Source organism: Rhagoletis zephyria, unplaced genomic scaffold, assembly GCF_001687245.7.
Source record: "Rhagoletis zephyria isolate East Lansing unplaced genomic scaffold, Rhagoletis_zephyria_1.1 Rzeph_scaffold_00001, whole genome shotgun sequence".
Lineage (NCBI taxonomy): Eukaryota > Metazoa > Arthropoda > Insecta > Diptera > Tephritidae > Rhagoletis > Rhagoletis zephyria.
Window position 1 is genome coordinate 485,518 of NW_016157085.1, and position 26,439 is coordinate 511,956.

The 26,439-nt window shown below is 37.3% G+C and overlaps 1 protein-coding gene across 9 annotated transcripts in view; it reads right to left on the minus strand.

The window, feature by feature from the left end:
- jbug (filamin-type immunoglobulin domains fbug) overlaps positions 1 to 26,439 on the minus strand; it is a 126,284-nt gene that overhangs the window by 11,787 nt on the left and 88,058 nt on the right. For 8 of the 9 annotated variants that reach the window (XM_017626359.1, XM_017625679.1, XM_017624290.1 and 5 more), the window contains 2 exons: positions 2,950 to 3,961; positions 2,658 to 2,878 (listed from right to left, as the gene is read on the minus strand). In XM_017626359.1, coding sequence (XP_017481848.1) covers positions 2,658 to 2,878; positions 2,950 to 3,961 — 1,233 coding nt within the window. Of the gene's footprint in view, positions 1 to 2,657; positions 2,879 to 2,949; positions 3,962 to 4,819; positions 4,988 to 26,439 lie in introns of those variants that run through there. The other variant, XM_017629122.1, reaches the window with a different exon arrangement.

Sequence of the window (26,439 nt, forward strand, 5' to 3'; positions counted from 1 at the left end):
GAGTTTAAATTTTTTTTAATGATATTTGTCTAGTAATCCCCTGGTCCAGATGGCATTTACGCATGCCTGCTGCAGCAGAGAGAGAGAGAGAGAAAGAAAGGAATAACTTTCTGAGGAGTAAGCCTCTATGTCAGAGTCAACACGCATATCGGGCAGGCAAATCTACTATTACTGCAATACATAGCCGAACTCAAGTTATCGAAAAGGCATTGCGGTATAAACAGATAGCTTTGTATGCATTCCTCGACATATCAGGTGCTTTCGACAATACGTCTTATGAAGCAATATCGACAGCTATGATGCGAAAGGATATTCCTGGCCTTCTAACGGACTGGATCATAAGCATATTTAAATCCAGAACTATAATAGACGAACTCCTCGAAAAGCTAAATGGCAATGGATTCACGGCATATGGATATGCAGATGACTAGGCATCTACGTTGTCGGCTGGCATGAGGACACAATTTGTTCCAGATTGCAATCTGCGCTCAGATTAACGGAAGACTGGTGTGTTTCAAAGGGATTGTCAATAAACCCGCAGAAGTCCACCGTTGTCCCATTAACAAAAGGAGGAATGTCAACTTGACTAAACCCATCTGGGCAGGGACAGAAATTGAGTTCTCAGAAGAGGCGAAGTATCTAGGGGTAACTCCGGACAAAAGGCTCAATTGGAACTCACATCTCCGTAACGTTACCAACAAGGCTACAAGGGCGTTTTATGCCTGCCAGAGACTCCATGGTAAAACTTGGGAAACATCACCCAAACTAACATATTGGTCTTTCAGTACGGTCGTGAAACCTGTTATCGCATATGCGGCACTGGCCTGGCGGCCAAAAGCAAAGCAAGCAAGTGCGGGTGCCACCGCTTGATCTGTGTGGCCATCACAGGAGCTCTGCGCATGCGCAGGCGCTATTCTGATAGAAAAGGAGGCCTGCTGGAGCGCCGTACGGCTGCCCAATGTAATCATCATGAAAAGTGGAGATCTTTGGGGTCACTTGGAGGTTCTCAAGTCTTTTCTGGATGATCCCACTATCAAGCTCACTGATATCATGGTATCGAAATTATCCTTTGACAAGCCCTACAAGGTCACAATTCCTGAAAGGGACTGCTGCAAAGCAATAATATCTATGATTGACAAAGGGTCCCAAGTATGGTATTCCGATGGATCAAGGATGGAGGACGGGAGTACTGAGGCAGGCGTGATTGGACCAAGGTTCCAGAAAAGTTGCCAATGGGCTCATATCCCACCATATTCTAGGCGGAAGTCTTCGCAATTGAAGTTTGTGTTCGAGAATGTCTTCGGAGAAGGACAAACGGGGCCAGAATAAATAGTTTGTCGGATAGTCAGGCAGCACTAAGGACCTTAGACTCATTTAGAATGACATCAAGGCTTGTAGACAGTTGTAAAACTCTTCTGAATAGCCTAGGAGCCCATAATAGAGTTAGGCTGTGGTGGGTCCCTGGGCATGAAGGGTTTGAAGGCAACGAAAGAGCTGACTATCTCGCAAAGCGTGAAGCCCAAAAGCGAATGCATGGTCCCGGTCACGAGCCTTTCTGTAGTACATCTAGAGGATACACTGCAGAACTGCTTAGGAGTTCTCAGATTTCTGCCCACAGGCGTAAGTCAAAGGGAATGAGACAATCAAAGAAATTCATAACTCCTTCCAAGAGGAACTCAGAAAGACCCCGTGAACTCAGCCGCAAAATATATCCTATACGATTTCGTTTTCACTGAAAGCTAGGCAGGAATAATCTCCATAGACATACTACAAAATATTTAAAGTTGTGACTGGTGGCACAGATCCTAGTGACCGTCTCTGAAGGAAAAGTTCCCTTAGACAAAAATTTATTTTTATTTTTTAAATACCTATTAACATAGTACTAATTTGATATGGTCATTTAGCAAGAGGTTACTAATGAAATATGGCATTAATCCCTAACTTAAAATTAAAAAAAAAAAAAAATGAATAGTGCAAATTTTCCAGGATATGCAAGCATGAAATTCTTAAATGCAAATTTTCAATGCCCATTCGTTCTTACGCACAAATAATATTTTTAATTCTGCAAAATTTTCTCTTTAATTTGATCCACATATATGTAGTAATTCCATATTTCTCTGAATTTTTAAATTATTATTTTTTTTAATTATCTAAAAATAGCTTTGCAATTTCAAAGTCTATTTAAAAAAATCCTGACGAAAAACTAAAAATATATAGATTAATTTTTTTTGTGTGTAAAATTTACTATCGCACGTTGTTATTCATAAAGAAAATGTTAAACTCATCACTAAAATTAAAGACCCTGAGTGATTGTTTTTCGTAGTAGACGTGCAAATATTAATTATTTACTGCATGCCACGTGAGAGTATGTGATATCGTGATTCGACAGACAAGTCCATCTGAGATTTTCTTAGCTGATAAAAGTCGTGACTCTGTGAGTTTTCATATTGGATTTGTTGTGAAAAAATTTGGCTTAAGAAAATAAAAAAATAATACAAATAAATATTCCAATTTAAATGAGTGATTGAAAACATTGGACACATGTGCGAACGATTCACGTGAACAGGATTAGTACATACACAAACACACAAATAAATAGGGAATGTAAAAAAGGGGTGAGGAGCTTTCTGAGTGCAACAACTTCACCGCATACATACCTTCCACATTGACCTCGATGTCTTCCAAGCGACCGCCAGCGTGATTGATAACAAAAGAATTCGGCTGATGCACCGGACCGGGCCCACCGAGTGACACTTGCGGACCAGACATGCCGCCACTAATGTTCACGGTTAGCGGACAGCCGGGCACCGGCATTTTATTGAAAGTGACATTGATGGTGTGCTCACACGCCTCAGTTGGCACAAACGAAACGGAGAATCTGTAAAAATGGAAGAGACCGCCCGGTTAATATAACCCCAAAAGTTAAGAGGTAGAAAACCAAATAATTACCTTGCACTGCCTTGTGGATGCACCTGTGTCGGTATATTTTGACCCTTTGCCGATATCGTAATCTCCAAATTACCCTCGCCCGCATCGCCAGCGTCCACTGTAAATTGCACTGATCGCCCGACAGTGCCACGCGATACGCTGCCCACTGCCACTTTAGTTGCATCGTAGGATTTCGCCAAGAAAGGCGTACCTTGCACAGGGAAGCCATTATACTCAACATTTATCGAATGACCACCAACTGTAGTGGGCGTGAATTCGGCTGTGAAGCCGGCATGTATATCGCCAGTGACGCGTACGGGCAGCTCGCCTTGCGGACCGCGTACGCTAACGGCCAGCTCAGCAGCACCACCACCACTTACGGTGATATGAAACGACGCCGGCCGATTTACGGTTATCAATTCAAGATTTGAAAGATTCAACATGACGCGCGAAGTATCTGCGACTGCGCATACGAATGGACAACCGCGTACAGTTTCACCATTAAATTTTATATCGATCAAATGTGACTTGGCCTGTTCGGGTGTGAAGGAGACCAAACAACGTCCACCGCCTACTACCTGGACGTGATTTGGTACTTCGCCTTCATTAATCGATATCTCTAGCTGACCTTCGCCAGCAGCGCTTGCATCGACACGGAATTGACACGGTTGCCCGACAACACCGCCATTCACATCGGTCACTTGTATTAAACTGGCATCGTAGACCTTGGCTATTAGTGGGCCTCCGGCAATTTTTGTGCCATTAATCGATGCCTCAATGATGTGTGTACCCACTTCGGTGGGCACGAATTCGATGCGAGCAGCACCATTTGCCGCCTCGTGGGTGACTCTGGCATTCAGTTTGGACTTAGTTGGCGTCAAAACTGTAGCCACGCACTCGCCCTTGCTTAGGCTTTGTCCAGGAGGCGGCAGTATCTCAAAAACCGCCGGCGTATTGGCGGGTACAAGGCGTGTCGATTCGCCCAGTGCTGTTAGACCGGGTGTAGACATGATTTCAACGTGCCACGGTGAGCCTGGAAGAAAACAAATGAAGGGAGGATAATGTAAGTAAGTATTTTTTTTTTTATTTCGATTAACTTATTTAAATTTGACTTTTAGAACAGATGGAAAGCCTTTCCGTTTTTCTTTCGTCTGACCCGCCTATTGTAATGTTTTTTTTTTTAATAAACTTTAAACCTGGTGGCAGTGCTCTTCAAAAATATTTTAGCCGTTATAAACCGACTCTCTATGGGTGTCAAACCCACATTAAAATGTTTCATTTAACTAGTCAATTAAATTGATTTTGAATTTCTAAAAAGGTGGCACCCCTCTCCAAAAATATATTCTGGAAATAAAGCTGGTTTAAAACTCTCTCGTTTGATACTCGTATCAAAATATTTGTTTTAACTTGTTTAAAAAGAATTTTAATTTTTTGAACAGGTGGCAACCTTCCTCAAAATTTTTTTTGAAATAAATAGTTTTTATCTCAATATTTCATTTAACTTATTATATGATTAATTTCACCTATTAAAAAATTTGGAAAATATCCCATGTGCTAATCCAGATTATAGCCTAGCGGTGTGTTAAATTTCATTAAAATACGTCCAGCCGTTAAAGAGTGAAGAGTTAACATACATACATGCTCGCACACTCACTCATGCACAAACTTTCACATTTATTATACAAATCTTTACTGGGATTATTTTTAATGATTCCGCTAAATTCTCATCTTGACAATTTTCACGCAACATTTTCCGCGCCTATCAAGATGCTTATCGCAATATAGCGTGATAAAAGTGCCATTAGCCAAGTGATTCATTATATATATATGTATATATAAACGAGTGTTTATTCTTGTAAAATATTTAATGTTCCTCTCTATATCAATTCACGTCTTTCTATTTTGCTTTTCACAGCAGAGATAATTGCCCATGTCGATGTTGTTGTTTCTCTGCACCTAAGCGGCTTTTCTTATTTTCCCAGCACGCGTCATATTTTACTTCTAATTTGTGTTCTTCTCTTGTTGTAGTCGCATTTTAATTGCATAACGGTGCTTTGTATTGTAAAATTACTAGCTAGTGGTGAAAAATTATATTCTTGTTTAAGATTTTTATACATACAGTCATTGGCAAAAGTATTGCGGCATAGATTATTTTTTACGATATTTAAAATGTTTTGCATGGTAAAATTTTCAAATGTTTTTTTTTTTTTTGGAAAACATAGAGCTGATTCTACAAAAAAAACACGTAAATCGATATTTCAGACTGTGGGCAAAATTGAAGAAAATTCAGGAAAATTTCATCAAAATTTGTTAGACATTTGGAAAAAATGCGTAAAACCGCCAGCAAAAAAAAAATCAAAAATCAACATAGAGCTGATTCTACAAAAAAAACACGTAATTCAATATTTCAGACTCTGGGCAAAATTGAAGAAAATTCAGGAAAATTTCATCAAAATTTGTTAGACATTTGGAAAAAATGCGTAAAACCGCCAGCAAAAAAAAAATCAAAAATCAACAGAATTTTTCAGCTACTTAAAAATCGCATTTTATTGTACTTAAATTGAAACTTTGATGAAAATTTATTCAAAATTTAAAATTTTGATTTACTTGTTTTGTTTTTTTGTACAACGAGATCTTTATTTATAAAAACTTAACGCAAAAATTTACTACGAAAAAATTTACCATACATAAAATTTGAATACATATCGTAGAAAATCATTGTCAAAATACGTTTGCCAGTGACTGTAGTTTCTGGTAAATTGATGAAGAAAGTTGCTAGCTAGCTAGCTAGTTTTCGGTGAAGACAGGCAAGAACCTCAGCATTTCAGGTAAAAGTATTTCTTCCACTTCCATGAATGTACCTATGCACAAAGTACATACTTAATTAGAATACTGTATTAATTAACAAAAGCCAAGTTCACCATTCGTTTATCTGTATATCGACACCTGAGGGGAAGAACGTTTTCGAACTGGCTGCCGAGATAGGGCGATCTTCCACTCAGGTGTCGATATGTGGATGTAAATGTTGAGCTCGGATCATTGGGTCTTTATCTAACCCCTGATATACATACATACAGGTATGAAATTAATTCCCTACGCAAAATAAAGACATCGCATAATGAACGGATGTAAATATGACAAGCTTATTTCCATCTGTGATATATCTTCTTCGCCTACTAGTTCTTTGTCAAGTGCAATAATCAGGCAGTGTGGCCCGGAAGAGTCCTGATAAGGAAGGACATTTCTTTTCTGTGTAAATTTAAGAGCATATCACGTCACATTTATTTGTTTCGTATTATACGGAGACCACAGAAAGAAAGGGGTTTTCAGCATTCACAAATAGAATTGTTTGATCTCTTACATACTGTAAAATGTAAATGTAGCCATGTTTGAACGTGCCTTTTCTCGCCAACCAGTCAGCTACTGCATATAGCCTCATTATTTTGGGACCTATATTAGTTAATTTCTATAACGCTGGTTATCTCATTCAAAAGCACAATGGATTTAGACAATGTGTGAGCCAAACTGAATCTCTATGAACGAAGCTCCTCCATCATGCTTCGACATGTCTACAATAGCCGAATATCCTGATGTTTCCGGCTGTTTCAATTCTTCCCATACATATGTATACTATGTATATACTGCAATAACGGTCCCATTTCAAGCAATTCGATCAAGCGAAATTAGAAGGAAGATCACATTTGGATCGCCTGTAATAGTGGATGTTTTTGCAAAATCGCCTATCTTACGCCACTCAAACAGACGAGGAAAAGGCATTTCTAGAGCGATACGGGACTGAGGTAACAATTGAAAAGTGGTGAAAGACTCAGTAAGCTGTATTCTTCGTAAAATGCAAATGCAAAGGTAACCCATATTGTTTAGACTTAGCTTTTGCTAACCGGTTAGCTCTCGAATTGTCAAAGTAAATTTGCGTATTGTAAAAGATGGCGAGATGTACACCACGGAATTATTGCATCAGGCAAGTATTAAGTACTTTGATCCAGATACCGAAACATCACAAAGTTCTCGGGAACAAAATTGTAATCATGTTGCATCCAAATGACGAAGAAGGTTCTTGTAATTTATAAGTTTCATTAAGAAGTTCCATAGAATTCTACCTCACCTGCATGAACTTATGATCATTCCTCTGATCGGAAAAGTCTCCAGCAAAATATGAAATGATTTAGATAAAGTGAGGGGTTTGTACCAGAGTAAAAGGCTACACCCATCTAGATGAAATAAACACTGCAGAGACCACTGAAGAAGTTGCATTGGCGAGATTGGGTACCATACAACACCATCTCTGCAGTGGGCTAGTAGTAGCTAAAGAGAGACCAAACTTTTTCAGTATTTTGTTGACTATCAAGTAGTTTTAGGAGAATTGGGATAACTGTCAGCCACATAAAATATCACACATTTTCTTGGAGGTGAATATCCAAATTTATTATATGTAAATGACTAGTTTGCCCACACCCGCTTTGCTGAGTGTATGCGATTTCTGTGTGTTATCTCAACTGTAATATATTTCAATAAAAATGAACATACTTAAGCTCAGACAAGAACATAGGAGATTTTTACATTTTCCTTTCTTTAATCCTCATCAAAATATTTTGAAACTAAAACCATGTAAAACCTCATTCATTGACAATCATATTTCAATTACCTGGTGCTGAATTTCCACTAGGCATTAACGGCTCTATTCTGTATCAGTGATTACTTATAGTTACATTTTTTTATGGGAAAACATATGGAAAAGTTTAAATTTGTCAGTAAAAAATATTTGTCATCGATACAGAATTGGGCTATAAATGACAAAATTTTTAGTGACAGTGTTGGGCATTAAAAAATACCCGTTCCATTGCGCTCATAAAAATAGTCATTATGTCTGTTTCCACATGGCATTTATTAAATGGCATATATTTTTTGTATCGCAATACCTACTGTAAATTGCCATAATTCGCTTAATTCCAGTTTAATTTGAATTTTTAAACGGGCGGCAACCCTCTTAAAAGAAGTTTAGAAAATTAGAATTTTCAAAAGCATTTCGATTGTTATACTATAGATTGTTAAACTGTGTATAATTTAATTAATTTCGGCTTTTGAATAGATGGCAACCATCTTCAACATATTTTAAACCTAGATACAATCTTCTTACACCTATTTCGCCTGATACCCATATTGTGCTATATATTGTAACTAGATACCTAATTTCCCTAACTCAAGGTTAATCTAATTTTTTTAAACCAGGTGGCAACTTTCCTGCGAGATGTTTAGGAATAAATTATTTTAAATTCCATTTCGATTGATATCCATTTTGAATAATTCATTGTACTTGTTATATAATTTGAATTGAACTTAATTTGTCAACAGGTGGCAACCTTCCCTCATCTAATTTAGAAACAAAGCAGTTTCACAACGCATTTTGATTGATACCCATTTGGAAATAATTTATTTAACATAAGAAAGAATTTGAATTGAAATTAATTTTGTAACATGTGGCAACCTCTTTCATGTTCTAGCCTAGCTGCAAACCTTCTCCTCGCCGTTTACACAATCGGACGGCGACAACATAGAGTTTACCGGTGTCTAACTTTAGGCAACTTTATTTTATATCTATATATAACGTCCTATAAAAAATTATCAGACCTTCGCAAGTGCCATGCAATTGAAGACCCTTTCTATAGAAAAATACCGGCATGATATCCATATTTTAAAATGCCCCTTAACTCTCACGCTAACTCCAAACGAAGGCAATACATATACTCGTACATATTTATGTAGTCCGAAGCCTACAAAGTTATCAAATTAATTTATTGAAGTTTTAAGATGCCGGATAACAGCCACACTTGTGAACTTAATAAAATAGCAACTTGTTGCAAAATGGCCAAACGATGGTGTGGCCATTAGTGTTGCGGCAATAAACTTTAGCCAATTCATTCATAATGCAGCAGCAATAGACTAGATTAATGAATTTGCGGCAAGCGAGCAAGGTGTGCGGAAACACATACATACACCCACATACATACTATATGGATGTACATGCCCGTACTTACATATTCCTACCAACTTCCACCAACATTCTAGAGGCGTGCATTGAGGAAGCAAATTTAAATTTATGTATGTAAGAATACAAAGTGCAGAGAAGAATGCAAGAGTACGTAGAAAACTAATTCTATCGGACACTTGCCCAGAACTTAAATGGCCAAAGCCACCGCCAACAACACCAACAAAACATGCTATCGGCATGATGAAGAGACGACGAGGCTTTGAAACGTTTTGAACCAGAAGTCGTTTAGCGCGTAGGCATGCAAAAATGGATTGTACTCAGGCACTGGCAGGTCGCTCAAGTTGCTCGTTACTTATTGTTGCTTAGTTGATAGTTGCCAACAGAAAAGCAAGCAGTCAGTCAATCCGTTTGCCCATCGGTCCATTCATCCGCCCGTCGTCCGCGCGCCAGTGATGCAACGAAGCGTGGCAGGCAACATGCACTCCTTCTCAGCCAAAGCAACAAGCTGCAAGCAGTTTTATGTACTGAACATAATGAAGGCATTGTGTTGGAGCACCAAGCGTGCAAAGGCGATTGCAATGTTATAAGAAAGAGCTACCTACATACATACATACACTTCGTTCTGGGAAGTGATGGTGATGACGATGCTGCCGCAGACTTTGATGATGACTTACAAGTTTGGCTACCAAACGCAACTGGCAGCTTAAATGTACACTTTCTGACACACTATACACTTAGATACATACATATGTACATCCGTACGCATTTGGTACACGTTGGTACATAAATGGGCATGTAGAACTTGCGCTTAATGTGGCAATGGCCATGCACTTGCCACATGCAGCACAGCTTGCAACTTGCCAAAAGTAGTAGTAAACAGTAAGCAGCTGCTAGTCAATTGCCACCCCATTTGGTCAAGTGCATGGCAATGTATATGTATGTATATGTATTGTTTTCAGTGAGTGTTCTGTTCTTGCATCAAAGGAATGCCAAGTGTTTTGTTGGTGCGCGCGCGTAATTGTAGCCTCTATAGCATTGTGAATGCTTCAGCATGCTGAGATTGTTTGGCTGCTTGACGGCCTGAATAGCTGGATGCCCGGCTGTCGGACGGTCTGCTTGGTTGCCTGGTTGCTTGGATTGGCTGGCTTGGCTTTTAACGGTGCAGCAGTTTATGGGTAGTTGCGCATTTTACAATTTAGTCATTATTCTCACAAAAGTTAACTGTAATAAGCTGCATCTTGTATTTCGTACCACTGTAGCCTTGCCTCCATTCCAGCACCATACACCCCCCACCCTCCGTCTTTTGTGACCACAGCTGTGCAAAGACCCGGCAACATTTTAATTGCTTTTGTAATTTAACTTTTCATTGAGATGCTTTTAAATGGGTTAAGATTTCAGATGGTTTCATAAAATGTTTGTTTGTATGTAAATATGAACAATAGAAACGAGCAATTAAATGTTGTATGCGAAAATGATGGCATACAAAGTAAAATGGGAAGAGAAAGATATACATATGTATGTAGATACGTTCATTAGTAATAATTTTGTTTGAGTGAAAACTCGGTTGCCGGCAGAAAGCCGTGCAATTTTGCTGGTTATTGAGATTTCAAAAAAATATCTTAGAAATTGTTTATTATATTCGTTATCAATCTCGATTCAAATTTCGATTGTTATCGATAACATTTATAATCGATTTCTATTAATATCGTATATTAATTATTAAAAATTTCAAAACTTTGTACAAAAATTCAGAGAATTCGATAAAGTCTTACCAAAATTTGTGGTTTTTAATTAGATTTCTTAGAAACATTCTGTGTGTGCAGCCTTGTAACCCATTCAATTTAAATACAATAAAGTGCAAGGTTTGTGAAGCTAGGACTGGTAGATGTTGCTCATTTTCTCCATACAAAAAATTGGCGAACGAACAAAAAATTGCCAAAAATCAACGGTAAGTCCTGGCTGCTTCAAATTTGCACTTTATTATACTAAAATTTGATGAGCTACAAACCTGCATTACTATTCTAAAAAATCTGATTAAAAAGTTCCCAATTTTGATAAACATTGTTTATAATTCTCGAATTTTTATAAATGTTCTACAAAGTTTGAAATTTTGATTTACATTTTTTTTTATGGAGTAAACTATATTTTCATAAAAAAAAATATTATAAAATTTTTTTACACAAAGAAAATAAGTCAAAACCTGCTAAAATGTCTCATACCTATTTACATTCTCGCCACCGTAAAAAAATTCAAAATAACTACTTTCTTATCGCAGATAGATCATTACTGCCGGAGTTGCATACATATTTAATTGCCAGCAGATTTTCCTTTTCCAGCACCTGCTCCATGTTTGCCTATAACAACTACCATATTAGCCACCACTGAACGCTTCTTCTATTTCTCTCCGTTTTCCAATTCCATTTAAAATACATTTAACTTTTGTCGCTGCTAGCTTACACGTAATTAATATGCTTGGCTAAAACTATACGAAATACTAGCTACCCAACTTCATGCTGCCTCCTATGAAACTCTCCACCCCCGATCGCTTGCTAAATTGGCTAACTGCTAGCAGACGAAGTTTGTTGTTATTTTTGCAGCTAAATGTTGCTTATTTTTCTATGAATGTATACCCATTCGCATGTATACCTCATGCATGGCACATACTGCTACAATGTACCAAGATCAAGATCAGTCGTAAACGCGCCAAACGGAGCGTCACAATTGGGGGCCACGTCTACACAACACTTTGGTTTTCAATTGCATGTGAGCTTTAAATTAATTACGAAATTGGCAGTTTAGCGTGAATACGTAAATATTTATGTACATAGGTATAAGATGGTTGTAAGGGGAAAAATTTCTACATAAGAGCAAATGTATGTATGTATGTGTATATGCATGCTCTTTATATGGAAATAATGACGAGTTTTTACGAATCACGACAGCGACAGATCTTTTCAGCATTCTGGCAAGCCTGCATAATGGAACCCATCATGGAAATAAAAAATATGTTAAACTTCGCCATGCAGCAACGGGAGGAGGACTGGAGAAAAGCTTAGAAAATTTAGTTCTGGGGGAAAAATGAATTTCTGCTGGGATTAAGCTAATCACTAACAATAAGCAAAGCATTGTATTTAGATCGTTATGAGATAAGTTTCAACTATTTACGTGGGCTCGAACGTAAGAAAAACCAAATATAGCTTGCACAGTCCATTCAAGTAATTTTTAGACTCAATTGAAGACCATCAGTATTTACCACGGACGACTAAAGCGATGCTCTCAGACATTACCATTAGAAACCAAATATTGAAATGGTTATAGCGTATCGCCTACCACCGTTTGCACATTTTTCATGTCCAATCCGGTATATCTAAGTCATTTTTTAAAAAATTTCCCTTTGAGTTTTCATGCGAGTTTTTGAATATGTGTAGCGAGAACTAGAAAATATAATAAGAATAGACAAAAAGCATGAAGTAGCGCAAAATGTCCCTCTTAAGAATTATAAAGAAAAAGGTGTTAATATTACATATTACCTCGTTACATTTTTAAATACATAAAATGAAATATGTTATTTAGAAAAAAATATGATTGAAAACGAGTTCTACTGATGAAGGCAATGAGAGCCATGAGAGGCTGCCCATAGGGAGGGCTTCCTTGCTTTGGTCACTTGTGAATGACCTCTTAATCAGACTACACGAGTATGATTATAGTTACGGGAAAATTCGGCAGAACTGAGTCTGACATCACTTGCGCAGCTCTTCGCGTGGTCTCAAACTGGTGTGCCAATGAGGGCCTCAGCTTAAATCCTCGGAAGGCTTTTCTGGTACCGTTTAAAACAAGGAATAAACCAAACCTTGGTTAGGTCGCTCTTGGAGGGACAGTACTTGAATACTCCGATGAGGTCGAATATCTGGGTATAACGGTAGATAGGAGACTTAATTGGAATTCCCATCTTGAGAGATCGGTTGCTAAAGCCACGCGGGCCATGTGGGCCTGCAGGAGACTTTTTGGTAGGAAATGGGATTTGGGCTCAAGACTGATTGAGTGGCTGTACCGTATGATCGTCCGTCTGATTGTGTCTTATGCATCCATAGCATGTTGAGAGCAGACAATGCAAAATTGCCATAGTTCGCCTTAACAAACTGCAAAGATTGGCATGTCCATCCGTCACTGGACGTATAAGAACATGTTCAAATGCGGCCCTAGAGTCGCTCCTGGGATGGACTCCTCTTCATATTTTTATCCAGGAAACAGCAGCAACGAGGGAGCTGCAACTTCGACTATCTAAAGAAGCTTCATTCAGGTATTCTTGGGAAGATACCAGGGTTGATATATATGCGGAATCTCTGATTCTTTAACTATAGAGATCTGCTTTGGCAGAAAATTCCAAGTGATTATCCCCGATCGCGAACATTGGGCAAATGGGCTCCCTGTACTTGATCTCCTATACGTACACTGGTTCTCAGACGGTTCAAGGATGGAGGACAGAGCGGATGCAGGTATCTTTGGATCTAGCACCAAACTTGCGATTCCAATGGGCAAATGGCACACGGTGTTTTAAGCTGAAATAGTCGCAATCTTAAACTGCGCAAAATTAAACCCTCTGGTCAAACTCTATCCATTCTTAATATATCCAGACTTGAAAGGTTCGAACGAGTTTATTGCCCCTGCCATTTAGCAGGGCGAAAGTGGTTTCTCCCGGGGATGCGTTACAAGGAAAATTGGTCTGACTCCTCACCGCCTTAGAGTTCAGTTTCCTGCCTCGTCCCTCCAAGTAAATAAATAAATATCTATAGTACCAAGAAAGGTTCTCTGAGTAAATTTATGTGTTCAGACGCTCACAGCGGGAACGAATATTAAAAAAAAAGAATGATCGAAATTCGTAGGGATTTGAAGAGTAGACGGCTTTTTTGGCACAAAGTAATGTTTTTCCCACTGTGCGGCATTGGTGGATATGCTCTGCTTTTAATTCTAGCGGCAGTCTAAACTCTGTTAAGAAATATCTTAGCTAACACTTCTTAGTACTGTTCAAGTGCTATGAAATTTTCCAGGCGTTTTGACAAGGATCGATTTGTTTTTTTTTTTTTTACCGAAGGAATCACAGCGTGAATAAACAATGAGTTTTAACGCCTAGGAATAAAAAATAGAAGAATATTTCTTAAAGCAGCACCTTATCGGTGGGTTGTCATAAGTCGCTGGTTAAAGAGCAGGGTACTTTTTGTTACTAGCAAAATATTTAATTTCTGTTACTTTCCACCTCTCACATGCAATCAATGAAATCTCCTACGAAATAATCTACGGAGCTACTTGTTTCTAATGCTAATATCTGGAGCGCTTTTACTTTCCCATTAGTACAATTGGCTCCCATCAATTACCCCTACATACTTTCTACTTTCCCTATATTAATATTTGCAAATATTTTGCTAGGCGTCAAGTTTAATTGGGCCGCACCTAAGTGGGTATCTAAAAAAAATGATTTCAACAATCTTCGTCATTTGTAACGGGTGATTTTTTTGAGGTTAGGATTTTCATGCATTAGTATTTGACAGATCACGTGGGATTTCAGACATGGTGTCAAAGAGAAAGATGCTCAGTATGCTTTGACATTTCATCATGAATAGACTTACTAACGAGCAACGCTTGCAAATCATTGAATTTTATTACCAAAATCAGTGTTCGGTTCGAAATGTGTTTCGCAAACCCAATTGCTGCGAACGGCGACGAATCGACATTTCACGGTCTTCAGCAACACTCTCAGAAACAGACGCAATATTCTCTTCTGTACGCACTGTACGCATTCGTGTGGTTGGTTTAATGTCCAATAAAGTAAACTGAGTGCGAAACTTGGTCACAATCGCATTAATTGTTTGCTCACTTGGTCGATTATGTAGACCATAAATCGGACGTAAAGCGAACCGAACACTGATTTTGGTAATAAAATTCAATGATTTGCAAGCGTTGCTCGTTAGTAAGTCTATTCATGATGAAATGTCAAAGCATACTGAGCATCTTTCTCTTTGACACCATGTCTGAAATCCCACGTGATCTGTCAAATACTAATGCATGAAAATCCTAACCTCAAAAAAATCACCCGTTATTAGAATATGATACTTACATTTTATTTTAATTTAATTTTATTATTTTATTCAGTCTACAGATAAATCTTACAGACTATGTTACAAATGGCTTAGAATGTTTAATTAAAAATTGCATATAATTGTTGCTTAAAATTATATAGACCGAGACTAAAGTCTAGGTTAGGATAGTTGTTGCAAAATCGAATGCATTTCAAAATTGGTTTATAATGCCAATGGAAAAATAGTATCAAGTTTTTTTTTTTTGTGTATGGACAGCGTGCAACCTAATGTACATACGTCAGTACAGTTTACGAACAATGCAACGTTTTTTTTCAATGCGGTGGAGTAACAGAAGTAAGTCGTAAACAATATGTTACCACTCATTTGTTTACTTAACACAAATAGATGCGGATACGACCTTTTGATATTGCCATTAAAATTAATGTAGAGATCGAACAATAAAAGGAACGGTTACGTTTTAATACACTCCAAAGATTGGATTTGCCATCGTTCATAGAATTAATGAGAATGTATTCAACTTTGGCGATAGAATCGCTTCTGGGCTGGACTTCACACCATATTTATTACGGGGGAAACGAGATCGTCGACAAATTGGCGAAAAAGAGGCTTGGGATCCGGAACAAATCTCTAAACTGAGTTGGTGGTTCTCTAAACATCCATTGGCCGTAAAACGCAACAAATATTGGCGAGCATTAGGGAACCTTAGATAGGCTAGGCTCTTTGTTTATAATTTAGCTAGCAGGAATAGATCTAATTTAGAGTTGCACTTCGCCTTTATCTCCAAGGCTTGAAGGCGATATCTATCGCAGCACATTCTGAAATTTGAAATCGTGCGCAGTTTTTTAGATACGTGGACATAGTCTTGAAAGGTGAGAGTGATAAATCGTTATCATAGGGATCAAAAATATCTTCAAAGTAGCAGCGTTGCTTTCTTAAACAATGCTCTCCATATACATATACAAAATGTTATCCCTTAGGATAGTAGTGTAAGGCTGCCGCTTATTTTCAATTCTCCACAATTTATCTAAAACATCGCAATATGGATATCAAATGAAAAGAATTGTTGAGAACTTTGGTCAGAAAATATTTTCCATCAGGGTTGCCACGCTTTTATGTAATACAAATTTGTATTTTGTTAATTTCAATCAGCATTTTTTTATGTATACACAGTATATAACGCTCAAAATATGTACCATTCATTCCAGTGTATTTCGGAACAGGATTGCCACCAAAATTTTGGAGTAAGAAATTTGTTTAATAGATATCGAAATCCAATTTTTTTTATTTCCAAAATATATTTTTTTAAAGCTATCAAAATCTTGAAAACTTTAAAAAGTATATGCACTCCGGGTAAATTTACTTAGGTGTCTAATCAGTTCTACATCACAGCCAGCTCAGAGCTTTAAAAGAAAGCAACTATTACAAAACCTTACTATCTTTACTTTTATTTATAGTTTATACATTTTAAACAGAAAAACGCGTTTCTTTTCCCATCATTTCGCGCACAAACAGACGACAGTTTTACTTTAAATATCAACGCTTGTCTTTAGCAAAGAGAAACGAGTTGCACTTTCACACCACTGCGGCAGTGAATGTCACGTTTCAATCCATTGTTGACAAAGTTATGACTGACAGCTGTGAAAACTTATGAGAAGGTAAGCGCTGGCAGATTGTTGTGGTGGATCAGCGGTCAATATGGCGGAGGCACACAGACTGCTCCGCGAAAGTATGTACGTACGTATATATTTACTGTAAGGTAAATAAAGAGTATTTAAGTAGCAAACAAGAATTGATAATGCAATAACAATAACAACGTATGACCAGTGGACAACAAATAAAAAGTTCAATTTAATATTAATGCGGCAGCATCAGCGGCATGGCCAACTGGCGGAGCGACGAATTGACGACGTGTTGCAACATTCCTGCATGCAGCAAGAAAATGAAAGAAAAGAAACTAAAGAAACGCGCGAGTTGAAGGCACACAATCAAGCCAGCGGCGTGGTGCAGTGGGGCGTGGCACAGACCATAATCATTTTCATTTTCATCAGAAAACAATAACAACCATCAGCAGCGATTGCAGTGAATGTGTGTGTTGATTGATGGACATGCAGGCATGGATAGGAGGCAAACAACAAAAGCCGCATACAAAAAAGGAAAAGTGCAAGTGGACAACAACAATCGCAAAACAATTATGCACACAACAATAACAACGAAAAATAGCAGCGATAATTCGTGGTGCATGTGTATGAAAAAATATATACATAGGTATTGTAAGTGTATCATTATATTCACCGCACATAACTGAAAGAGAAAATGAGGAAAAAGTCAAGTGAAGCGCGGCAAAGTTACAGCTAACAGCTAGCCAGCCGGTAACTGCAAGACCATTAGAGACCATCAGCAACCACCAGCATTCCGGTGGCAGCAAAGCGTCAATTGGTCGTATAGCATCAGCCCCAGCTACAGCAGCAGCAGTAGTGGCTGGAAAAAGTGGGGAATATTAATTTTTGTGCAACATGCAACAGCGACCAATGACTGGCAAAAACTTACCAACTCGCGATATCCAAAGAGTGATTGAGAGTAAAGATAATACAACACAAACAATAGCAACAGAAATTGTTGAGACTACTAATGTTGTCCACTTTCAGTTGCTGCTGCGCCTTTGTTGAGGCATCTGCTGGTCAGCCGAAAAGCAGGCGGTTAGGGAGAGCGAAAGATAATGCAACTAATTAGAATTGATTAGAAAGAGTAAGTAAAGTTATCATGTATGTATGTAAGTGTGAAGCATGAAATGGAATAAGTGAGCTCAAGAAAGAAATGCGCGCTTCATGGCTGAAACCTATTAGCCGCTTGGGGAATTAATTAATAAGTAGAAGTCCGCTATAGAAAACATTTAGCGGTTAGAGGTGATCAAAATGTTTTAAGACATGAGATCAATTAAATTGAGGAAGCATTGGTATAGTGAGCCACAACGAGTAAGCAGTAAACAAGTATGAATTAACCTATTTATGTAAATCGACTGTCGTGGCCGAGTAGATAGACATGATGATTACCGTTGCGAGGACTCAGATTTCTTTACTCTATTTAGAAAATAATTAATTTTTCCATAAAAATCGCAGAGAGGAACGACTGGTAAGCTGGCATAACAGATCTAGGAACGGTGACTTTATAAACGGCTAAACGCCATAGTGGAGGTCGCTCGGTGGCTCATAACCTCCGCCCCTCGAGAACAGCATATCGCTATTTATTCTGACTGCCAGGCAGCTATTAAATCTCTAAAATCTGGCAAAACAACGTTCAAAGTAGCCATGGAATGCAGAAGGATTCTGAACCTGTTGACATCAAAATGCTCCGTGACTGTTGTATGACTTCCCGGACACAGTGAAATTCCTGGCTACTACCTAGCCGACGGCCTGGCAAAGAGGGGGACGGAACGTGTCTGAAGTAAATTCTGTTCAAAGACCGGGCATAACCCTATTATCCTGCAGACAGAGGGTAAAGGCATAACTCATCGAGATAGCATATACCAGGTGGGCTGTGGAAACCACCAGCCTTACCACAAGCCAAATTTGGCCAAAAATTTATGTAAAGCATTCCGTGGCTATCAATCGGCTGGATCGCTTTTCTCTTAGGTTGGTAATCGGGGTAATCACCGGACACCGCCTGATGGACACGCACGGAAAATGTCTGGTCGCCACAACCAACGGCCTTAGCCGTAACTGCAGAGACGGGGAAGGGGTGGAGAGTATCGAACATTATCTCTGCCACTGTCCTGCACTAGCCAAAACGCAGCAAATATTTTTAAGACTGTTTAACCGACCTCTCGCACTCGGTGTTTTAACTATTAAGTGAGGGAAATGACCTTACCTTACCTATCCTAACATAATTCAAGAGAGGACTGCTAAGGTTAAATTTTTGGAATCGATGCCTTACGGGGGAGGGGGAGTTTTCTCTGGCTCTTCTCACAGCGAACGCTGGGTGAGGTGGCTAAGTCCTACGGGGGTATCAATATTACTAGTGAGAGTCCGATTGAATTCCACGAGGTAAGCCTGGAAACCGGCAGAAAGAAATAGTCGATTTTGAGCAGCCCCTCAATTGAATGACCTTGGCATGGGGGGTAAACATTTACACTTCAATTATGATCAGGCATGGGCAGAGAACGAGCACACGCTCAAAGAGCATAACCATCGCGTGTACGTATACAAGCGAGAGCTTAACGATGAGAACGCGACAGCATGCAAAATTAATTCAGCACACCAACACATTCTCACTTTCAGCTAACGCTTGTTTGTGGTAGTGCCCACGTCTGATTATGATGCACTGAAAGCTGCTAGGGGATGCCTGATCTGTCCTTTAGTTGCATCTGGTTATTTTCTAGTAAGACTTAAATGGCTATCAGGCCATTGTGCGTTGTGGGAAACTCCCGGATCGGGCTAACCAAGTAAAGAGAGAGTGAGGATATCTTTGACAACATGCAGATTGCTCTTTGACAGATGGATCCGTATCAGCTCAGCAAACACTGGCCGAAAATTAAAACTTTTGCAACTGCGGGGCTTTTCTGCTGGAAAAAAGTGAATATAAAGTGCTTTAACGATCTTCTTAGGTTCACCAAGTCGCAACTCTTAATTATGATAGGTGTATTGATAGGACACTGTCGAACGGAAATTCACGCGGTTAGTCTAAACATTTTACCGGAACCTCACTGTAGCTGCTGCTTATGCTGGGATGAGGTGGAGTTATCTCCACACTTTATTTTCCTATCTAAGCTTCCCAGTTTTGATGAATCCCCTAAATGCTAAATACACAAGTAAAGAAATTCTAATTCAAGTCTGAACGGAGTTAATAATCGAATCGTAACTCAAAACTTGTTGAAAATCTATTATATGTAATTCTAATATCTTGCGTTCATCTGGAATAATATACTGAAGAGTGAAATTATTTGTGAATGTTACAGGCGCCAGCAGCGAATTTAACAGATAATAAAAATGTTTGTTTGCGAATGTGTGCGTCAAAAAGAAAGAAGATATAATTTTTTTTAAGTCCTTATCGTCATTCTGAGGATAATTCAGGAAAAACAATTTGAATTCAAATTTGTTAGGTTAAGCTATTTCCTTGGCAGCGAAAATGGAGTTTCTTCCGTAATACCACCGGAAAAGTACTAAATTTAACCAAATATTTTAATAGGTTTTATGAGTCATTTGAGGAAGGAAAATCGACGTTTTTTTTTGGATGGAGCATAGCGCAATCTAATATAATTCATTGTTAGTATTTGTAATGTAATCCAGCTGAGCTGACATCATATTTCACAGGCAATTAAATCAGTCAATTGCTCGTTTGCCCTTTATTTGCACTTATGCAACAAATTGCCAGAGAAGTAAGGAGGTGAGATAAAAACAAAACTTTAAATTAATCATAAAAACGCTAAGATGGTATCATAAATCGCCTGGTGAATACAATGCCTTATACGTGTAAGTGTAGTATGCAGTATACACGTATGTATATACGTATATATGCATTTATGTGTGTATGCATTCCAATAAAAATGTTTTATAGCAATATATTTTGAAAAAAGCAAACTATCGCAAAAGCTTTAGCAAAGCGGAATAAACATTTTACATTATGAAACTACTTTGAAGTACGATGAATTATCCGCTCGGAAGTGTTAAGCCATAAATGAGAGAAAAAAATCTGTACTTAATCACTTTATTTACCTTAGATTTAACTGCCATTTTACATATAAATGTTTTAAATTATATTTTTTTTTTAATTCACAGGTAAATAACTTGAACTATGCAGTTGTTATTGCATCGCAAACGAGTGTAGCTGGCTTTTTTGTGCTATTATTATTGGTAATGAAAACATTATTCATTGCAGTGATGCTAGTGTTACTGCAGTGTGACCAGGTTAGCCTTTTTGAGGTTAAAGTTAGCATTTAATTTCATGCCATAGCCTTAGAGATGTAGATCTGACTTCTTGCCTTTTTTTACTTTACTTTTACTATTTTTATAATAAAATTTGGATCGGAGCTATAAAAATAAGTACCTAAGCTTACTAAAAAGCTTTAGTATTTCTAAAACTACTATTTTTCGCCGTTGAAATATTACAATAGCCATGCAAAGTACAATTTCTTTGAGAAAATACTTAAATTTTTTAAAAATAATACTACGAAATTTGATTAAAACCGTATTTCTACAATTTGATATGCTGGCGTACTACTTGTGTACTCTGATGTAGAAAATATTAAAATTTTTGCAATTTTCTTATCCTAAACTCAACTTCTTTTTGCATATTTTGACTTTAAATATGTAGCCGTTATTGGCCTAATAGATGCTATTTTGTTTTTCGATGAGAATGACTTGAAAAGTTATTTACAGAAATTCTGGTTTGCGGAAATTATCGAGTTTTAAAGAAATTAATATACTGACTTTTTTTAACTTAAATTTGCATATCGTATAACTTGTTCTAAAATATTTTAAAAACAAATTAAGTTTCGCTTTTTGCGATCATCTGGTCACACTGATTCTAACATAAAAATAGTTTTATTTGCAAGACCTAGTTAGCATTTAATGGTAACAGAGTGCAATAGTTCATTGTCATTCTCACCTTTGTTCTATTATTTTCCGGATGTCAAGATCATTACTGGGAAGATCACAATAGTAACGTTATTATAACATTCACGATGAGTTTTAAATTTTCAATACAAATATCGTCACTTGTTGATTGTTCCATTGATATCAATCATGGGGACACCACTTGGCTTTTGTATTTCCCATTTTTTTAACTGACTCCAAAAAAGGGGGAGGTTATCAATTCGTCGGAATATTGTTTTTTTTGTACGTATGTTACCGCATAACTGTGGACCACGTTAACCGATTTCAATAAAAAATTAAGGACATTCTTAAATTTGTTTATGAGAATTGATGTCGGTTTTGTTTTTTGCTTAAAAATTACTTGTTTTCATAATTTTTTATATTATACATAGTAGCAAGTTGGGGAATCTTCCCTTATTTTTTTTTGCCCCGCCATTTTCTAGATATCGATTTGTGGAAAACAACCCTTCCGTTTTTTAAATGCCCATAACTTTGGGTAATATTGGACGATTACGACCTTTTTTGAAACTACCTTTTTCAAAACTCTTTGTGTTTAAATAAAAATGAAAACATTTTCTAAATGGTATTTCTATAAACTTTCAAATCTTATACATATAAAATGCGGATTTTCCAAAAATACGCACAGATTGATTTTTTTGAAAGTTTTTCCTAGGAAACTTTTTTTCAATCTGCTTCTTTAAAGCCTAGTCCGATAACGTCAAGAACTCTGACTACGTCAAATCGAATGCATTAGCCAAAATGATAACCACTTTCGCGATTTTATATTCCAAAGGTGTTTTTAAATAGCAAAATATCAAAAAAGAAAGGGCGAATGAGATTAGTATTTAAAGCTGAAGTTAATTGTTTGAGGGAACTCCAAAGATCGCCGCCCTTTTATCCGAAGATATGTATGTATTTTGATGTGTTTGTGGAGCGCTATACTTTACTTTACTGTAAAACCTGAGGCATAGTTCAATGACACGCATCTTATCCTGAAAGATTGAGCTAGTAAAATAGAGTCTTCTAAATTGGCTATCCTGCCGAGTTTGGGTATCCTGCCGATATTTGGGACACTCTACGTCCAGGAAGTACCTACCGCAACCTTTCGCTTCTACATGAGCTCTTCAATTTTCTTTGTAACACCCTTACGTTAGAACTTTCGGGGAGGCAGGCATATCTGTTTGTATATTAGCAAAGGCTTCTGGAAGAAAACTAACCTGGTTTCCTATCTGTGATTTTTGCTAGGGGGTTCAGTAGAAAAAATGTAAGATTGATGGATCTTTATGACTTTGGTTGATATGCTAATTCTTGCCATTTCCCTGTCAAGTGGCCAAATAAAGTCTTGCCTAAAGGTTGTCTGGTAAACTAAATAGTTGTTCGTTTTTTTTCGTAAAGGACTTAAAACTCGTAGTAAAATTCCAAATTTTCAAGTGATAAAATTATAATTATTTGTGAATTCTAATTTTGTAGCATCTGCTGTATTTGACTGAGTTTATTGCCGACAAAATGCTTTCTAATAAAAATCCAAATCTTTAAATGTTTTTTTGTTTTTTTGATTTGCGATCGAAGACACACCCAAAAGAAATTTACGGAATAATAAAAAAGTAGCCACTTTGTTCGCAACACGACATACATGCAGACAAACATATTTAGCTAAAAAGTAAAATAACAAAATAATAATTTAAATGCTAAAAAGGCGTGCTAGTCATGGCCAACAGCTAAATTTGGAGAATAGCAAAGTAAAAGCAAAAAAAAAAATTCGAACCTTTTTATTCACATTAGCAGATTCTACATTAACATACATAAATACATAGATACCAAAAATATGGCATTCTTTTATTTTTTCCCCCGTTTTGGTCACACAATTTGCGCTTTTGGGCTGGGATTATTAAGCCGATAGAGCAATTAGCGTAGTTTAGATGCGCATACATATGTACAGGTGTCTTGCCATATTTTGGGAATCTATGTACCTATGTACATTAGGCTGCATCGCGCTCAATAAAAAAAAAATCGCTAGTATTTTTCCACCGGAATTATAAAATTTATAATATTTTAACACTTCCTCCAAAATATATTGACAAAATATAAAAATTTACGTGAGCTGCACCGATTTGAAAATACCTCCAAAAATCAAGTTTTGCATAAATAAAATTAGTTTTTAAGAATATTTTTGCCAAAGAACACCTCAGACGATAGCAGGGTTTAAATTTAAAAGTCCGCATACAATTTTTTTTTTAAATTTTATTATTGAAATCAAAATAATGAGATTATTGGAAGTATTTTCAAATCCATCCAGTTTACGTAAATTTTGGCATTTTCCTGAAATTTATTGGCGGAGGTCTTAAAATATAATAAATTTAATATTTCCGGTGAAACAACTGCAACCTTTTTTGCTGAGGCATCCTAATGTATATGCACATATATTTATACTTATATATCTGCTTAAAGTTAGCAATATTTTAGAAATGTGCTGCCACGGGGAATTCCCCGCAGCACAGTTTTTGTTAAGAAATCCTTTCATTTTTATAATCTTTGAGTAGATATTTTCGCACGTTTTTACATCTTCCTGCATAAAAAAGTATTATTTAGCAGCCATGTATTTCTGCCTCATGCCTACCAACTGTTCGCTCGTCAATGCGCCCACCTGCCTTCTTGGCCACTTGCATACGCGTTTTGCGGCGACAACAGAAAACCTACACCAACTGAACTTGCACTGTGCCGAAATGCGTATGCAATGCATCACCACGCTAACCCTACATATTTTGTATGTGTAAATATGTATGTATGTACGTCAATCAACCGCTTAACCACATTGCGGTTAGCAGCACAAAACAGCTGAAAATGCAAAACTTGACGGGCAAGTCAAGTCAACACAAAACAACGTTACACAGCTTGACTTGGCTCAAAATTCAGGGAGTGTGTAAGCATGAAGTTATGTTTGTAAACATGTATGCATGTAAATATGTATGTATGAGCGTTAAAACCGCTGTTTGAGTTGACTGTGGCATTGCATATTTTACCAGTTGCAGGCCAATGAAATTGGTATCAACAAGTTGCCAAGTAGCCAAATTTACATTGTCTGTATATACATACATATATACTAAATATACATACTTATACACTATATATATTTTTGTATATTCTATAGCTTTATACTGAATATGCTTGTTTTATGCGAATTTTTTCAGGCATTTTTCTTGACTTTTGCTGGATTTTGCAGTTTTTCTTGATTTTCAAAAGATTTTGGCTCATAAATCGTAAATGGCTTTGCTATTCATTGTTTAGATACCGGAGCGCATACTCAAATGTCTTTTGACATTAAATATGATTATTGTTTATCAAGTGAAGCGGATATTTCCTCTGCTATTTAAAGGTTAAAGCCATCACGACTACACAAGCAGTTTTGGCTGCATGAAAAACTAAAAGATAAACCAAATTACCAAAATCTTTTACTGTAGCAGGTTTTTTGGAAAAATAATGTTCTGTGAAAGAAGCGACGATGAAGGATTGAACGAAAATTAAAATTGTTTGCTTATCAGTAAGGAGCTAAGTGATACGGCGTCTTAACTCTCAGTACAGAGCTGGTGAGGTGAGGAGTTTAAGTGTGTTCCGTCCAATCCACAAAAAAGGGTATGTCAGGATCACCCATCTACCGTAGTAAATATCAACCGTCTGAACATCGCATACACGATCCTGATCTGCATATTGTGTGAAAGACTAAAGTCTACCGTCTACTAGCTGAGTGGACCTTAGCAATCTGGCTGTGAGCCTGATATATTCACCATCGACCAGAAATCGACCATATGTCAAACTTTGGAAAATACTTGCGAGAAGTAAACTGACATAGGTGCATGCATCACCTCCTTGTCGATTTCAAAAACGCTTTGGACAGTTTGAAAACAAGGTATCTATTTACGTCGAAATAAAACAGCTGAGTAAAACGATACTGAGAAACATCACCAGTCTACGAGTAATACTCGATACTTGTTTCAAGTACTGAGTACTTTTCGTACGCGAATCTTTCCCGCAAGTACTTAGGTGGGTATTGAGTACGCGGTTAAATTATTACTTGCCTTTCCATAAATCAGAATTTTGATTCTGGCAATATATAAATCATGGTGTTGTGTTTTTGGCAACACGTTCTTATCGGAGCTTGGCACCATGGATAGTAAAGATGAAAAACATACGTGAAATCCTCAACTTGTATGAAGTAAATGAACTGATATGGCGTTAACACTGACCAGTTGGAGAACGAATTTCGATAGATGGCGCGTTGTTGGCTAACAAAACTGTCAATTGCTGTCTTCTCGTATTACACCATTTCCAGTTGTTAATGTGAAAATGTCACTAGAAAATAAGGATGGTCAATTGTAAATGAGGAGTGGTCATTACCAAATGAGAATAGCCACTTCCAAATGAGAATATTCACTTACAAATGAGAAAACATTAAAATAGAATAGTCAATTGTAAATGAGAAAGTGCCAAATGAAAATGCGAAATCGTCATTTGGAAATGAGAATACTTAAACTTTCAGGCTTTGCAAGATTTACGGCATCTCTTTCGGTAGGCTTTGGCCGGAAGTGCTCGAACAAGCTTGCGGCTACTCTTTTGGTAAATTTCAATTTGAAAGTACTCGAACAAACTTTTGGCTACTTTGTCGGTAGGTTTTGGTCGGAAACTACTTCAAATTATGCGGTTTTCTTCACATGGCACATGTGTCGGCAGAAAACTTATCAAAAGTTTTTAAAACATGCTCTTAGCTTTGGTTTTATATTAGTTTCACAGAATGTGACAATGAGTTCGATACTAGCAAATATCGAGT